At 44.0% G+C, this 18966-nt stretch overlaps 1 protein-coding gene across 2 annotated transcripts in view; it reads right to left on the bottom strand.

Annotated features, from left to right (window-relative positions):
- Ryk (receptor like tyrosine kinase) overlaps positions 1–16890 on the bottom strand; it is a 74765-nt gene extending 57875 nt beyond the window's left edge. For both annotated transcript variants that reach the window (XM_040739698.1, XM_005072031.4), the window contains exon 1: positions 16692–16890. In XM_040739698.1, coding sequence (XP_040595632.1) covers positions 16692–16875 — 184 coding nt within the window. In that variant the 5' untranslated portion in view covers positions 16876–16890. The remainder of the gene's footprint in view (positions 1–16691) is intronic.
- Positions 16891–18966: the final 2076 nt, after the last annotated feature.

Below are 18966 nucleotides of genomic sequence, written 5' to 3'. Positions count from 1 at the left end.
ATGTTTTCCAAATGGTCAATAAAGACTATATGTTTTGCACTGACATCCAGAAAATACAATTAGGAAAATAAAAAAAAAAACTATTTTAAACAATTTTACCTTGATTTTTTTGACAAATAATAAAATTATAGAGAATATCATACTTCATATTTCTGGGTTTAACCTCCTTTACCTGTCCTTTCCCATCATATACTTGAAGAGAAAAAAAAAAGGCAAGTGAAGATAATACAACCTAACCCTTTCCAACTGCTACTAATTATCAATGCTTCAACTGAAACACGGTAATTAAATGCAGACTGAGCTCGGGGACAGGGGCTGGCAGATATAACTATGGAGAACAGTGGGGCATGCATCAAGCACTCAAATGGACACTGAGGAGTGGTGTTGAGGCAGAAAGGCGAATAACATACTCCATAATACATCAGTGAGCCAGTTTCATAGCAAGCCAAGTACAGGAATGCTATAAGACCAGGAACCACAGGGGAGGGGGGGCGCGTGCTCAGTGCTGGATCAGAACAGAAAAGAGGATGAGTCTAAGGGTCAGTTCCCCCAACATGTGCCTTTAGAAGAGACCTGGAAACGAGGACCATCATGATCCAAAAAGGAACAGCTGAAGGAAAATCAGAATATGTTCTGATTGGGTGGGGGATAAAGGAAAGTAAAGGAAATTGGATTTAGACAATATAGTCTTTGGGAATCACTTTGTAGACATCTTTTGACTCCATACTAATGGGCTTAAGGTCAATCGTTCAAAATAAAAATCATACAACAAAAGAAAAGAGGATTCCACATCACCATCCTGAGACAAAATAATAACAGGAAAGATAAATGCACGATAAGAGCTGGTTCCTCAGAGAACAATTCCAAAAGACAATTAAGAAACCAACTCCATTGATAGTCGCATCCCAAAGGATAAAATACTTAGGAAGCAATAAAATGAAAGACTTAGTTAAAAAATATAAAACACTGACAGAACTAAATAAGCAGAAAAACATCCCATGTTTATAGTTCAGAAGACAATAGTGTTAGTCAGATGGCAATATAACCCAAATGTATAGAGTTAGTGCAATCTCTTGCCAAAACTACACCTGCCTGTTATGCAGAAAGAGAAAAGTAGACCCTCAAATGGATATGGAATTGCAAAGTTTCCCCAAATAGTCAAAACAATTTTTAAAAAGCACATATATAGAAGAATCACTTTCACAGTAGCACACATACCTTGGTGGTAATCAACATTCTCTAAGACCTGTTCAACAAGAGGGAAATTATTTCTGGTACTGGAAACCTAGTCAACTACTCAGGGCTAGTGAAGTCATATATCTTGGAGGAAAACCTACAAACACCACTTTACTAAACCAGTATAATCACTAATCATATCCTAAATAGTTGTCTTATAGCCACAGATAAAGTCCTCACCCCTCATCGAGGAAACTTCTCTGTTTTAAAACAGAGACCATTACAGAAAACCACAACCAACCAAAATGCAGAGTTGTGAAGCCCAGTCCCAACAGATATATATACACAACACAACTCCTGCAACTAAGGCTCAGGGATGTTGTGGAAGAAGAGAAGGAAGGAAAGATTGTAATGACCAGAGGAACAAGTTTGTTGTGAGAATGTTAGAAGCTACACCCATAAAGTCTCACCAATGTGACTGCTCAACCATGAGCTGAACAAGGACAACACTAGACAGCTAAAGTGGATGGGAGAAAGCTCATCATAAGGCCTCAACTCTACCAAATAAATAAATAAATTGATGGGGAATGGTCTCCTGTATATGTTTATCTTATTGGTTGATGAATAAAACACTGTTGGCCAATAGGGCAGCAAGACAGGTGGGACTAGGAGATGAGGACAATTCTGGGTAATGTAGGCAGAGTCAGTCACCATGTAGGATGCGTGAGGAGTAACAGGTCCAGACTCTTTCTCTGGTAAAATAAGACCACATGGAAATACTTAAGATTAATAGAAATGGGTTAATAATTAAGACAGAGCTAGCCAATAAAAGGCCCAAGACAACAGCCAACAGCATTCTACTTTAATATAAGTCTTGTGTGTTCATTTGGGGCTGACACAGCAGTGGGCCCAGGCTGGTGGAAAGAGTTATTGTAACAATAAATAAATACAAACAAAACAAAACAAAAAAAAAGCAACTAAGGAATGCTAACAGCCAGAGAACAGGGACAGACACACCAACTGGTTATTCAACACCAAATGATCAGCCTTGAAAACATACATAAAACTAGTATTATACATACTGAGCAGGTTGTATTTATATATTAGGAACAAACATACACACAAAAACAGAGGCCATGAATTTGAAAGGAAGGAAGGAGGGATATATGGGAAGGCTTAGGGGGAGGAAAGGGAAGGCAGAAATAATGTACTTACAATGTCAAAAATTTTTAAAATAGTAATAATAATATAGTTATAGCATAAGGGCAGCCATTTAAACCAACAGAACAGAATTGAGCCCAGAAATAAAGTTATAAAACTCTGAAGTTTTGATAAGGGCACAAGATCATTTACCAGAGAAAGACTATTTTCTTTCAACAAATACTGGTGGGATAACTGGATATTCACAATCAGAAGAAAGAAATGTGATCACTACGACATATGAATATTAATTCAAAATAAACCAATGACCTACACGTAAGATTTAAAACCATAAAACTCTTAGAAAAAAAAACATAGAGCCATCTCTTCATAACCTTGGATTTGGTAACAGATTCTTATTAAGACACAACACCAAAGCACAAACAATAGATAACAAAAGCAGATACACCAAAGGTCATAAAGTTTTTAAAACTTTACGCAAAAAAAAAACAAAAACAAAAACACCCACTATTACAAAGAAGACAGGACAACACATAGAATGGAAGATAGTACCTGCAAATCACACCTGGTAAGAGTCTAAAATTCTGGATAAAAACAAGCCTCACAATTCAACAAAAGACTATTATTGTGATTATAATCTCAAAACGTTTAAAAGATAATGATAGCCTGGTTCTAGCATAAGGGCAGCCATTTAAACCAACAGAGCAGAACATCAGTCCAATCTGAAAGTGGACAAGAGACCCATTTCTCCAGAGAAGACACACAAATGGCCACATGAAAAGATGTTCCACATTGTTCAATACTAGGGAAACAGAAGTCAAAACAAAAACGAGGTACTTTTTGCTACCTAGAATAACCACAACCAAAAAAGCAGAAAATAGCAAGAGTTGGCAGAGATGTAGAGAAACAGAACCGCCGCAATCTTGGTAGAAATGTAAAACAGTCAACCACTGAAAATATTCTAACAGTGCCTCAAAAAGTTAAACAGTGTTACCAGATGATTCATGATTCTATTCTAAGTATCTAACTTAAACATGTATCCAATTGGGTGCTTGCATGTTCTCAGCACCATTATTCATAACAGCCAAAATGTGTAAACAACTCAAAAGTCCATGAGCAGATGAAGAGTAAATTGTGGTATAAAAACAGAATGAAAAGATACATGTGAACCTCCACAACATTATGCTACATGAATGTAGCCAGATAAAACACCATGTCGTATGTAAATATGTAAATCCACTTTTTTCTCTTTCTTTCTTTCTTTCTTTTTTTTTTTTTTTTTTTTTTTTTGGTTTTTCGAGACAGGATTTCTCTGTGGTTTTGGAGGATGTCCTGGAACTAGCTCTTGTAGACCAGGCTGGCCTTGAACTCACAGAGATCCACCTGCCTCTGCCTCCCAAGTGCTGGGATTAAAGGCATGTGCCACCAGCGCCCGGCTTGTAAATCCACTTATATAAATACACAGAACAGGGTTGGTGGAGATGCTCACTTGGTAAAGGTATCAATGATGCCACCAATGATGACCTGAGTTCAATCTCCAGAAACCACACAGTAGAGAGAAACAATTTCTATGCATACACAAGTTAGACAGATAGACAGACAGATGATAATGGATGGATGGATGGATGGATGGATGGATGGATGGATGATGGATGGATACATTGATTGATTGATTGATTGATTGATTGATTGATTGATTGATTTTTGAAAAAAGGCAGCACTATGAAGACTTAAGAGGACATTCATGGGCTGAAACTCTGCCATATAAAGGGGGAGGGTCAAGAGAGGAGGGAACAAAACAGGGAAAGCAGAAAAGGCGGAGAGTATAAAGGGCTCTGTGGAGGTAGACAAGGCAAATGTCACCAGTCATGAACTGACTAGATCACATTTTGTCATCAGAAAATTGCCATTCTGACTTAGATAAACACTTCAGCTGCTCAACTACATTAACCAGACTAAAGTTTCTTGCTGCCAATTCCAGTACAGCAGGAATGTTGCTTTCTCCTAAGGATAACATTGTTCATAATTTCATTTTTTTTAAACCCATATCTGATGCTGAGAAACTTAAGTTATTCCTGCAAAACTCTGAGGACCCTATCAGGAAAAATGTTTTCCACTATACAGTGTTAAAACCCAGGATGACCTGCCCAACTTAGTACAGAGTCTAATAATCCACCAATTAAATCTTTTCCAATGATTCTGACAGGTAACTACGGTTCCCCAATGTTGTCGCTCTGTTGTAAGGAATGCCAGCCACCTGCACAGCAGGCGACAGATGCATTTCTAAGAGCTGCTCACGAGGCAGGCAACCTCCTCTACACAGTGTGCTTGCAGCAGTCAACATCATGAATATGATGTTGATAAAAATCAACTACAGAAAAGATGGACTTTAAGGAAAAGTTGTTTTTTTAAAAAAATGCCAGGAGTCAGTTAAAATAAAGAAACAGAAGTAACACTGTGGAGATGGGACTAAAGCAGCATTCACGGCAGAGACTTCCTTTCCTGATTCTGAGACTATGTAGTTGAGTGGTCTTTGGCACTCAATTCCTGAGCCATCTTCTAAAAGTCAACTTTCTCAACTATAAGACAAAAGAGGTAGACCAGATGATGTTAATCCCCTCCCTTCACTGAAAAATTCTACAATTTTATGACATCACCAGTAGTTTCCAGATGTCAGCCAGAACGTAAGTATTCTATGATATCATCCATAATTCCAACATATCAATTCATGAAACTAAGACAATCGTTAGGTCTAATTGGAGAAAAGTAATCAATGTATTTTAAACCACTAAATATACTTATTGATAGAAAATAAAAATAAAGAGCTCTTACTTCAAATGTTTCTAAGTTATAAAAATTAATAAACTGAAAATAAGTTTGCTGTATTGGATGGTGGTGGCACACAATTTAATCCTAGCACTCTGGAGGTAGAGGCAAGCAGATCTCTATGAGTTCAAGGCCAGCCTGAACTAGAGCTAGTTCCAGGGCAGTCAAGGCTACACAAAGAAATTGTCTGTTGCAAAACAAAAGCAAGGGGCTGGAGAGACAGCTCAAAGGTTGAGAGCACTGGTTGCTCTTCCAGAGGTCCTGAGTTCAATTCCCAACAACCACGTGGTGGTTCACAACCATCTATAGTGGAATCCGATGCCCTCTTCTGGCATTAAGGCATGCATGAAGATTGAGCACCCATATACATAAAATAAATAAATAAATAAATATAAAAAAAGAAAAACAGGGTTGAAGAGATGGTTCAGCAGTTAAACACACTGGCTGCTCTTCCAGAGGTTCTGAGTTTAGTTCCCAGCATACACGTGGTGGCTCACAGCAGAGAACTGCCAATATTTGATGGCAGGAAAGGAGTTTCTTTTTTCACAATTAAAGAAGTACACAGTCTTCAAGCCTTGTGGCTACTCAAACACAAATCATGCAAACTGAGAATTTTAATGTTCTACTCTGCCACACTCAGTATTTGCTTCATTTATTTCTTTTTCAACCCTAAATATCTTGGCAGAATTAAGCTAACAATGTATAGCTGCAATCAGAGGATACAAGGCAAGGATAGGTGCTTTAAAAAAAAAAAAAGGCATTCAGGATCAAAAACAGATCACTATGCCCTTACTTTGGACCCTTTTATTCAGACTAAGGCCTGTCTCCACAAAATCCAGGTAACTCTGTGATACCTGATCACAGAAACTCAAAGCCATCCATCACAAAAGCTGTGTTCTGGTTTGTCTCTCATAGTGCTCTGGAAGAAGTTATATGGACTTGGAGGAAGAGTAAGATCATTTGATTTCAAAAAGATACAGTGTCACCTTCCCCCATCAGCAGATACTGTAGTAGCAAATGACTAAGACTTTAAATTAAAAAAAAAAAAACACTTCACTCCCAATGAAAATATAAGTGAAGGAAAAATGCATAAGAGAATTTCCCTAAAAAATGTGATTAAGTGTGATTTGTACAATAGCCAAGAGTGTGAAAGGTACTTCCTAAATCCTTTTCAAGGACAGCAACAGAGCATAAGACATGTTCCAGCACTAAAACATAAAACACAACCTCCCTGTCATGGAGCCAGAATCCCCAGCATCTGGTAAGACAGACACTCTGAACAATAGTTTAGTGTTATTCTGTTATGGAATAATCTTTCTGTACATTGTGTAAATTATGCTGTGATTGGTTTAATAAAGAGGCTGACTGGCCAATAGCTAGACAGGATAAGGTTAGGTGGGAAAATCAGACTAAGGACACTGGGAAGAAGGGAGTTGCCAGAGAGACAGAGAGGAAACAGGATATGAAAGAAAGGTAATGCCACATGCAGAATATAGATTAATAGAAATGGGTTAAGGTGTAAGAGCTAGCTAGTAATAAGCCTGAGCTATCGGCTGAGCATTTATAATTAATATTGAGTCTCTGTGTCCACTATTTGGGAACTGGTGGGTGGGAAATAAAAGTCTGCCTACATTGCTCCCTGACCTAAAAAGAAAGTGATCTGAGCAGTTCACACTGTGCCACTGACATGGTCAGAGATGGAGACATGAACCTAGTGCCTCCTGACACCACTGGCCAACTTCTTTCACAGCCACTCCTAACAGAAGCACACCTCAGAGGCTGGAGTGGCTCAGACTCACCCACTCATCTAGGCTGTTATTACAAAACTCGGGGAACTCACAGGTATCGCTTCTCCCTGCCAGCAACAGGCAGCAGGGTGCTATCTCAAGAATTCAATTCCAAAGCTTTATGAATTTTTTAAAGGCAAATCACATAGCTCTCTGTCAAAAGTTAGTTTCACAAGAACAGGCTCCTCATGTGTTTTATTCACCACAAATATACCCCATGCTCCTAAAATAAGGTCAAGTTACAACCATTTACATTTGGTGCCTAACATGGGCGTGTGTGTGCACGGACGGACGGGTGAGGAAGAGGCTGAGGCAACAAAGGTAAAGCAGGCTTGTGATACACACCTGCAACCCCAATACTTAAAGAGGGTAAGGCAAGAGGGTTGCTGTGAGTTTGAGAAGCCAGCCTAAGCTACAAAGTGAGATCTTGTCTCAAAAAAGTCAAAAGATAAAAATAACGTTTAAAACATCAAAATCCAGAAAGACAAGATTCTAGAGATATGGTTCACAGAACAAATTACTAGAAAGGAGAGCTAAACAAAGTAAGAAATCCAAGATCTGGAGGGTTGAGCTCCAGTGCTCATGAGTCCTGATGGGGCATGCATATAAGGACACCATCCATGGGCAGAGAAAGGGTAAAAGTGAACAGCGCCCAGCACTCAGAATTTGGATCTATTCCCACCAGCCAGACTGGAGGGCCCCATGCTTCACACTTCACTGGGGATAAGTACCAAGAGTCTTGACTCACTGGTAAGGAATAATGAGCCTGATTACTTCGTACTGTTTTTGTCCCGTCCAATGAGCCTTATAAGCAACACCCAGAAGGCTCAAACTGTTTCCAAGTAATTTAACTGCATCCCAGAACAAAATCCAAGCATATTTAAAGGACGACATAAATGTTCAGCAGCCAGGCATGCTGGCACATACCTACAATTCCAGCATGGGGGAAAATTAAGCGAGAGGATCACATGTACAAGGCCGGTCTGGGTTATAGAAGTGTTTGTCTAAAAACAAATAAAAGCAAAAACATAAAAGAAGGAAAAGAAAGAAAGGCAGGTAGACAGGCTGAGGATATGCTCAGTTGGTAACACGGTTGTTACCAAGAGAACCTGAGTTTAGACCCCAGCTGATAACAGCCTATGTCACTTTATCTGAAGTATGTCACCAGCAGGAAAACAGCCTGTTAACTGATGACTCCTACTAACTGAAAGACAGCCCCTACAGGGGCTGAGGACCTGGCTTGGCTGATAAAGCACGTACCTGCCATTATGAAGCCCTGGCTTGATCTCCAGCATCACATGAACCAGGTGCAGTGAACACCTAGAATGCTAGGGCTTGGGAGGGAGCATCAGGAGGATCAGAAGTTCAGATCACTACACCAGTTCAAACATCTAGGAATCCATGTTGTTGCAGCTCCCCAGATGATTCCAGTAGGAGCCGAATAAACTGCTGACCTTCCCGACAACAGGGTAGAAAGAATGCACTTCAGAGCTGTCTAACTGCACACATCTGAGACCTCCAGCAAATTGTGTGATTTTCCGGACTCTGGTTGTAAATGTTTAGAAAGTAACCACTGGGGCTGGAGAGATGGCTCAGAGATTAAGAGCACTGGCTGCTATTCCAGAGGTCCTGAGTTAAATTCCCAGCAACCACATGGTAGCTCACAAATGTCTATAAAGAGATCTAGTAACCTCTTCTGGTGGGCAGACATACATGCAGGCAGAACACTGTATACATAATAAAGATAGATAGATAGATAGATAGATAGATAGATAGATAGATAGATAGATAGATAGATGGCCGATGCTACCTGATGTTGCTGAATGACATATGTGAAGTACCTGGCATACGTAAGACATGTTTGTTGTCTCTAGATTACAGGTACCTTCCCAAATTAAGAGTTGTGCGCATTGTATTCCAGTTTAATATGTATGTAAGGCTAGGCAATGGTGGCGCAGGCCTTTAATCCTAGTACTCAGAAGGCAGAAGCAGGTGGATCTCTGTGAGTTCAAGGCCAGCCAGGTATACAAAGTGAGTTCCAGGACAGCCAGGGCTGTTTACAGAGAAACCTTGCCTTGAAAAACCAAAAGAAAAAGTATGTAGGAATGACTTATTGTCATTGCTAGGAACAGCAAAATAAACCATCCAGTAAGATGTTCCTTGCCGAAACAAATGTGTGTGACATTCAGATTAGAATACACTTACATCAACAAGGATAACACACACACACACAAAAAATGTACTTGCACTGTAATTTCAGAATAACTTAATGGCTTGGTCTCAAGTGAAGGATAGTCTTATCTCTCAGCCTGGCAAGATCTTTGAGGATAGTGACATAACACCAGCAAAAAAACAAAGTGCTGCTGGGCAATTTCTCAACTCCGAGTGCTCAAGGAAAGAAACAGGCACCTTCCGTTTACTCTGGAAGTGAACCTTAAAACCCAAGCAACATTTTAGGCAGCACCTTCAGAATTCACTCATTTACTCAGGATGTGACTCACAGGGGACAAGTTTAGCCATAATTGGATAGAATTTTCCTCCATATGTGCAGGGGGGGGAAGAAATTCAAACCCACAATTGCACAATGTCTTGGCCCCACTCTCCCAATGAAGAACACATGGGCCCACATTAAGCTGTGCCAATACCACCAACCCTAATGTAATGCCTAGGGTTAAGGGTTCCCTTCAGGATGCTAACCCACTCCTGCCAAAGCTGTCCTGTGGCAGGTTATGCCAGTGCCACCAGCACGGAGGATACCATCCCTTCCCAACCAAGTATTTGGCCTGAGATTTTGGAGGAAGGGCAGGAGCTTGGCAGGGAAGAATACTAGGCTCATCACATTTTTCTTTTCCTCAACTGCCTTTCCCATAAAGACAGGGTTCTCTGGCTCAGACACCAAATCTAAAGCATGGACTCTGGGCAATATCTTCTCTTTAGCCCCAATGTCTCCTTCCATTAGATCTCCCAATTCTTTGCAAATTCTTCAAAAATCCATGCCACCTCTTCAACTGCCCCCCAACCCACACACCATGACAGGTGTCTTAATTATGCCCAAGGGACCACATTTTATCTTTTCTATAACCCAGTACTGACTACACTCTTCTTTCCTAAATTCTGCTTTACTTGTTTTGGGATGTTTCATTTTGTTGGCTGGGTTTGGTTTGCAGGGTCGGGGAAGGGGGGTGTCAAGAGTCTCACATATACAAGGCCGGCCTGGAAGTCCTGATCATCCTGCCTCCACCTCTGGAGTACAGCCTAAACACACCAATAGCTTTCCATTCCCCAGGAAACTGTCCAAATCCCCAATCCACCGACCACCGACCTCCCGGCTGTCTGTTCTGCCTCTTCTTTGCTCATCGTTCTCACCCCAGCCACTTCTGAGGTCTGTATTTCACACACATCTGCCTCCACACTCCATGCCACACTCTCTGCCTGGCCTTCAGTGCTTCTCCCTTCCGCCTGCCCAGCTCAACCTAGAGATGAGATGTAAATGATTTCTTTCCTGGGTTCCCTTCCCCAACTCTCCAAGGCTCTCTTCCCTCTCTCAAAAGTAATTATTCCTGTGGATACCAGACATAAAGCAAAAGATACCCAGCCTACAATCCACAACCACAGAGAAGCTAGAACCCTCTTCTAGAAACAGATGGAAGCAGATGCAGAAATTCACAACTAACCAATGGGCCAAGCCCCTGGAGTACTACCAAAGTGTGGGAGGTGCGATAATATGAACAAAGGAGTCAAGACCATGATGGGGAAATTTACAGAATCAGCTAACCCAAGCTAATGAGAAATCACTGACTCAGGTCTGACAAATGGGGAACCTGCATAAGAGTGAACTAGACTCCCTTAATATACGCAGGTGACAATGGTGCAGCTGAGACAATATATGAGGCTACTGGCAGTGGGTCCAAGATCTAACACTAAAGGACAAACTGACTTAGTGGAGCCCATTCTATATGGAGAGATACCGTGCCCAGGCTAGACACAGGGGTGTGGGGGTGGAGAGGTGCCTTGGTCCTGCCTCAGTGAGATGACGGAACAGACTTAGTAGACTTCCTAGGAGAGGTCTTACCCTCTCCGAGGAGCAGACGGGAGGTGGGGGGAAGTGGGGGAAGTGGGAGAATAGGAGGGGGGGACTAGGATTGGAATGTTAAAAACTAATTTAAAAAGTTGTACATTTTTAAAAAAAATAATTATTCCTACAAAGAACACTCTGATCAACCACAGTGAAAAGAGACCCTGCCCATCACTCAGCCCTATCAATCACATTCAAAAGTGATCACTCCCTCAATAACTTATCAATCCAAAATGAAACTCTTTATCACGAGCTATAGTCCTACATGGAAAAATCCCCCAACAAAATCCCCAGTTCCTCAAGGAGAGGACTCTAATCATTTTTAGTCATTATCTCTACAATACATAATACTCTATATGGCTTCGGTTTTCTTTCCCTAGACCGCTCTGAAGAGCAAGTGTCTAAAACTAGTGTGAACCGGCTTCCAATGAGATGTGAGCAAGCATGACTCTCCCAGAAGCTATTTAGTTTGAAAGGAGAAGGCAGCCATCCAGAGGAAATGCTTCCCTGGTCCATTCTCTCAGAAGCTGTCTTCACCCCATGGACCACAGCTCCCTATTGCAGCCATCACTGTCACCATGACTTCCCCACCCACTGGCGTCTTTTCCCAAACCTCTGGCCCTGCTCTAGCAGTGATGGAGCACAGGGCTGTGGTAGCAAACCTAGGAGGACACTGACAGTAACCAGGACCACAAACTAGCACTGCTTAAGCTCTGGCTTAACTGCAGCTGCTGCGGGGCTGACGGAAGTGGCAGGGATTCCGGTTCAGGCACGACCGAGCCAAGGCCTGGCCTTCTGGATGTCCACAACACTCTGAATAGTCAAGGTTCTCAGAGTTACAATGTGGACACAGGTAGCCAGTACTGCAGTCTGCGAAGGACAGTATTTATTAAGAGCCATGAGGTAGGGCACAGTGACATGGGAAAACCACACAAAGATTTGGGAAGTCTTCAGAAAAGGTGGGCTTCCACCAGGACTTCATACAGCAGGCACAGACCAAAAATACACTCTAAACCTGTTTCCTCGCTGCTACAGTAATAAAATAAAGCCTTTGTATCCAGAATCCATGTTACGATTCTAACCCCCAGGGAAGACAGGTAAGCAAGCAGGGCCTTTGGGAGGGATTAGGTCATAAAGTCACGAGTGGGATTAGTGCCCTTCTAATGACCACAGAGTTCACTTCACACTCTCACCTTGTGAGAGCACAGCTAGGATATCTATGAAGCAGAAGAAAGTCCTCACCAGAAACCTAGCCTCCAGCACTTTGATGTTGGCTTTCCCAGCATCGAGAAAAATACATTTCTGTTGCTCCTAAACACTTCAGTTTGTGGGACCTTGAAAGGGGGCACACACCTAAAAGGACTATGTATCTGACACAGGCAAACTACTACCACACATCAACAACACTCTGTCCACCTCTACTGACCACCACTGTCCTTACAAAACAACTGCCACGTCATCTTCAGTAAGGGCCACGCTTAGCTGCCATTACACAGCTAAGAAGGATGAAAGCCTTTAGACAGTAAAGGGGGGGGGGGGGGGAACATCATGTATTTTAGCAAACTTTTGCCTGATGGAAAGCAGGTAGAGGAGAGAGCACTACCCCCATAACCCTAAGAGGCTCAGCCCTAGAGGTACCTAGGAGGTCCCAAAGGATGCCCAGAAGTTCAGGCCTCACAAGGAAAGAGCCTCTGTGTAAATCCTCAAAGCTTCGGGTTCCTAGGTTCAGTAGGAGACCCAAGGCCTAAGGAAGCTGAGCCAAAAGGGCGGGGAAATCATAACCAGAAGTCAAAGTCTACAGCCTGAAGGGTGTTAACTTCCATTCCTCCCCCAGCCAGGTAACCCAAATGCTGACAGCTGATTTATCACCCAGCATTCCAGAGATAGGAAGTTTCTAGAGGCATCTTCACCGACACTGAGCAGAACCCTAATTAGATACAAATTCTGGTGTTTCAGAAAGGCTTCCAGCACAGTCCACCTGCACTCACTCCAGCAGACATCAGGAGTCGTCGCCATCCTCTCCTGCCAATCCCAGCATCTCACTCTTCACTACACAAAGACAAAATTGGGAGGGAGAACTCTGTCTACTAGCTTCAATACACAGAAATAAATAAAAGGTAAAATAAGAAAACTTCAAGTTCAACTTGGAGAACCAATAGACACAGCCAGTTCAGAAAAAAATACACAGGAAAAATAAGCCATAGGACATTATTTAAAAAGTGAACAGACCCTCCCAAAGTCTGAAGGCTTTGCATCCTGATTAACAAATAAACCCACATGCCTGTTTATAAAACTTCAGAGTGCCAGAGGAAAGCACTCTGAAATTTTAAAAACTGCGAGGGATTAAAGATGGCTTTGGATCTTTTATCTGAAATTCTTACAGGAGAAAATACCAACAGAATTGTAAACAAAAGCCATGTCCAATCTAAAATTGTAAAGCTGTCCAGACCATCTACAAAGTATGAGGATAAAATGAAAATTTTCAGACGTGTAGGGCCTCAGTTTCTCTTTCCCACACACCCCATTCTTAGAACTCTACACAGTCAGCAAAGGAAAGCAAATCAAGACACCAGAGAACAGGAGACCAAGAGAAGACCGAAAAGGCACAAAGTGCTACTGTCCAGCCTGAAGCAAGAGTATGGATGACGCTAAATCAAGACATCACTAAGTAAAGTCCAATGGAACTAACAGATGTCTTGATATGCTACCTGAAAGGGGGGCCCGGTCAAAAGCACTCAGCATGTACCTGAGGGAATACATGCAGAGACATAAGGCAGACTAATCAGAAAAGCTTAAAATCCAACTATTTGCTCTGGGGAAAACAAAAATGGGATGGGGGTAGGGTGACCAGTTTCTATTTAACCCAGAAAAGAATAATGTATTTGTACACAGTAATATCAATACTGACTGCTGCCTTAAAAATGCACTGGAGGGGTGGGAGAGATGGCTCAGTGGTTAAGAGCACAGGCTGCTCTTCCAGAGGACCCAGATTCAATTCCCAGCACCCACATGGCAGCTCACAACTGTCTGTTACTCCTGTTCCAGGGGATTCAACATTCTCATACAGGCAAAACTCCAATGCACATGGAAAAAAAATCATTTAAAGTGCTCTTTTCTTTTTAACTGCACTGGAGAGTACAGGGCACAGGAATGATTCCAGAAGACAAATGTTCATTCCGCATTGGTCTACAAATTCAAAAGAAAAACAAGGAAAAAATAAACAGAAGAACAGTTGAGAGAACTATGACCACCTGGCGAGATGGGCCCAGAGGACAAAAAGGCCAAAGGCAGGATGCTGATAGCTTCTGGTTTAAACCCGTTTGTACTAATGGATTGTTTTTTGCTTCTTGCTTGTAGTGACTGGATTAAAACCACCTCCATCAAGCACAACTAGTTCAACATATAAAGTTGTCACTACTGACTTCGACATTTTTACATGGCATTCTGGATCCACTGTCTTAGAAACGTGAAATGAAGATTAGCTTGTCTAAGCCTTTGGAAGGCACTCAATCTTCTAAGCATACGAAAATATGGCAGGAAAGCACTATTTCAAGTAGTCTTGCACACCACAATCGCCATGTTCAGGAGGCCCTGCAGACATCCCATCACTTACGTTTTGCCACCCAGACAAAGCCAGAGAACCCTTCCAGGCAGCACATCTGAGGGTGGCATTAAGGAACAGAAAGAGGCCCTAACTCTGGGGGATGACGATCTAGAGGTCACACTGTAATAGGTCAACTCAGTTTTCGTGGCAGAAAAATACCTAAGGGTGGACGAGACAAACTCCCCATCTCCACTCCACACACTGCTCACTTGTGAACATACTCACCAAGTGCTCATCGATCAGGAGTAAGAGCTACAAATCCTAAGAAAAGTCAGTTCCTGCTACAAAGGAACTACTGCAATTACTAATAAGCTCACAGTGAGTGGTCTCTTTTCCAGCGTGCCATAGTCAAATGTCTATATACACAGTATCTTCATGCCTTAAACTTAGTCTGCAGCCAGCAAACACTGTTTTGTGTGGGTATAAACTATATATATGCAATATACGAAATAAGTCATATTACCTTAAGCAAGCTATTTAAAGCCTTACTTTTTCATCTCCCAAGACCACTTAACCCACTGGGTAACAAGAAATTGAGAAGTAACATGTATAAAGTCCATATTGCTTCCCAGCAAGATGGCTCAGAAGGTAAAGGTGCTGGTTGTCAAGTTCGATCAACTGAGCTCAAATCCTGGGCCCCATATTGTAGAAAGGGACAGTCTACTCCCTCAAGTTGTTCTCTGACCTCCACACAATACATCGTGGTACACACACACACACAAATACATAAATGTATTAGCAAAATTCTAATGTGCAGTGGTAGATACATACAAGCACTCTGTCCATGTCTGCTGCTAGCTGTCTCTGTCCTCCTACTACCTCCATCCTGGCTGAGACAGGAGAGGAAGTCAATAAAGTCACAATTATGTAAGTTCTTTTAACAACAACAACAGCGAAAGACAACACTTTACGAAAGCATGCCTATGAGCTGCTAAGCCCTTCTCCCATGCTACAGGCGTAACTTGGATGCAGTTTCAATTCTGCTAGACTAAAGTCAGTTAATTCAACTGGACTGTAAGGAGGATTAAGACAGGGCGTTACAAAAACACAATTCCTCTTTGGTTAAAGAGTATGAACCCACGCATATAACAGTGTCTAAACAGTGTGCTAAATGCAATTTCATTCCGATGCTGAGCTCTCCCAACAGACCTTAAGAAACTTCACTAACAGACTAACAGGCGGATAGACCTCCGTGAGCTTGAGGCCAACCTGGTCTACATAGTGGGTTCCAGAACAGCCTGGGCTACATAGAATCCCTGTCTCAAAAAAAAAAAAAAAAAAAAAAGAGGAAAAAAGAAGGAGGAGGAGGAAGAAAGAAACTCCACTAACATACGAGAGACAGAGACAGACATGCGTGCCACTAAAATAAAAGTGACAGATAATGGATGTTTGGGAGGCGAACTTTTCAGTTCCAACACTCTAGAAACGCCACACCCTGAGACCAAGTGAAGGAACTGCCTTAATGCATAAAAGAAGGTGAAAAGTTGGGTAGCCTCAACGACCAGAGAGACTTTCTTTTGATGGCTGGCCAGGCCTTCTTTGAAATGCTGACTTTCCAAATCCACAAAGTTCCAAGCTGAGGGGGAAGAATCATTTTCTAAACGAACTCCCCAAACAACGGTGCTAAAACAGGTAAACGCAACCACCGACTGACCCAAAGCCAACCTCTCCTCTCGCTTCAGGGTCGGCAGAGTAGGCGAGTGGCCTGGAATTGCTGCCCCAGGTCCAACTCAAGGACCCTAAGTCAAACCTCAACGCTGCAGGTCCGGTCGGCCCTAAGGTGTGCAGGATGCCACACAGCCGGGACGCCCGGCTCACCTTGCCCCAACTCGCTAACCAGAGAGCGCGCGCGCAGCAGCGTGGCCTGCGGGCCACCCCAGCAAGCTAAGGGACGGCCACCCAGGTCCGAAGCGCCGACTCCAAGGCTCCGGGGCTCCGCGGCCTAGAGTGACACGCGCAGAGAGGCTCCGGGGAGAGGGAGAGCGAGCGCGCGCGGGCGGGCAGGCGGCTCAGCGGCAGCCCCGCGGCGGGCTCACGAGGCCCCGGGAGCGGCGCCACTCACCGAGTAGCCGGCGCACCTCGTCTTCGCTCAGGTAGAGGCTCACGCTGGGCCCCGCAGGAGCGGCGGCCAGGGCCGGGGACCGCGGGGCGGCGGCGGGCAGCAGCGCCAGCAGCAGCAGCAGCAGCGGCGGCGGCGGGGCCCTCAGGCCGCCGGTCCCCGGGACGTCGCCCCGGCCCGCGCGCATGGCCGCCGCCGAGCAGGAGCGTCCGCCGCCCGCCGCGCCGCCGCGCACCCCGGCCCCGAGCGCCTCACAGCCCCGAGCCGGGGGCGGCCGGCCAGCTCATAGCGCCGCCACTTCAGACCGGCCGCCCAGGAACGGGAGGGCGGGGGGGAGGGAACTGCGGGGCGGAGACACGCACGTGCGCGCGCCCGACGACTCGAGGGCGCGCACGCACGCTCCGCCCGGCTGAGAGCGCCCGGGTCTGGAGCGCTCGTGCACGCGGGGGCGTTGCAGACGTGAAATCGGGGTAGGGGCCGTGAATCCGGGTTGGTAGAAATACCATACGTAGTTTACAGGTGTGAACTGCGCAGAGTGAAGGAAGATAAAGAGGAACAAGTTAATCAAAAAAATAATAAAATGACCTACCCAGGCGAAGGGCTCTGGGTTGCACCTCTGTTAAAGTAGCCAGTCCCTGGCCCACGTTGTTGAGTCCTGGGGTTGGTTGGTTCACTGTCAGCCTACGGTCCCTCATTCTTCCCCAGGTGCGCCCCATGTCTCGGATGCGTTTTCTAAAGAGAAACAAGATGCGGGTAAGTATTATCAAAGGTCAGGATCTACAGTCGCGAATCTGTTCCCTTTCCAGAAGGACCTTGGCAAACTTTAGTAAGCTTGTTTTTGTTTTGGGTTTTGTTTTTTGTTTTGGCTAGTGTTTTTTTTTTGGGGGGGGGAGAGGTTGGTTTGTTTGTTTTGTCGTTGTTTGTTTGTTTGTTTTTGAGACAGGGTCACATTATGTAGCCCTCACCGGCCTGGAACTTGTTATGTACAACAGGTTGGCCTCGAACTCACAGAGATCTACCTGCCTCTGCTTTCCAAGAGCCTGGATTAAAGGCCTGTGCCAGCACTCCCAGCAAGCTTGTTTTTTGGTTTGTTTTTCCAGACAGGGTTTCTCTGTAGGTTTGGAGACTGGCAAGCTTGTTTTTATATGTGACAAATTTGTATTTCTACTAGTTCTACTTCACTGTAAGTCAATGCATATTTGGTGTTTTAACCTGTGGCCCATACCAGTCCCTCCCCCTAAAATATGCAGTGTGTGTGACAATGTGTGCTGTGAATTGCTGTCTGTGTGCATGGATGATGCTCCCAGATACACAAAAGTGATTTCTACATTTCATCGCTTGCTCTAGGAAGCACTTGTCTCCCTAAACAGGTTAAAAAAAAAAAAACCTCTGATAAAGAATTTTGGGGAGCCCCTACCATGACAATCAAGCTCACTCCAAGAGCCATCACTCAGGCTGGCTCCCAAGCTCCCTCCTCAGTCCTCCAGACCAGCAGGGTCATCCCATCCTTGTGGCCGGTGCCCTGACCTCATGCCTCCTTCCTTGCCTGTGGGGAGCAGCTGCTCTCTGCCCTGCCCAGCTTCAAGCTCACAGTTGCCCCGTCCACACTCCGGCCCTGGGAGATGCTATTTTTATCCCCTGCCAGGGTAGGGAGAGAGACTGAGGAGGAAGGGAAGTCTTGGACCATGATTTTTTTTTTCCTCTCTACAATAGTGAGAGGGATGGATTCCATTTGGAGACAAGCTGGCCTCAATTTGTCAAGCTTCAATTCCCCAGCATAGAATACAGTGCCCATAGCTCTGCAGGAAGAGACCAGGAAGTGGGCATGAACTGAATGGTGAAAAACACAAAAGTCAGCTGTGGCCACTAGTAGGGAGCCAGAGCTCTACCAGGAAGGACCTGAGGCTGGGAACATGCTGTGTGAACAGGTCCCTCTACTCAAGAAAACAAAAGGGAGGTGGCCAGGGAGGGGTGTCTTTAAGGAGATGATTTGGTGTCTACATTTCTGCAACAAACTAGTAATCCCCAAGGAAGGAAGCTGAAACTTCTAGAGGGCCTTTCAGACTTCCACATCTTTGGCCAGTGACATCTTGAGACGGTATGAAATAATGCACCCCAGAGCTGTCAGTCAGGCCGGCTAGGTTCTGGCATTTACTAATGGTGTGGCCTTGGGAAAAGTCTAAGCCTTGGCTTCTTCATTCATAAAACAGAAGCGCTAAGGCCTGACTTGCAGGGCTTTTACAAGGACTTAATTGGAGAGGCTATAAATAAAACACCT

The sequence above is a fragment of the Mesocricetus auratus genome, unplaced genomic scaffold (assembly GCF_017639785.1).
Source record: "Mesocricetus auratus isolate SY011 unplaced genomic scaffold, BCM_Maur_2.0 Super-Scaffold_100691, whole genome shotgun sequence".
NCBI lineage: Eukaryota > Metazoa > Chordata > Mammalia > Rodentia > Cricetidae > Mesocricetus > Mesocricetus auratus.
This window is presented reverse-complemented; position numbering and strand designations above follow the sequence as displayed.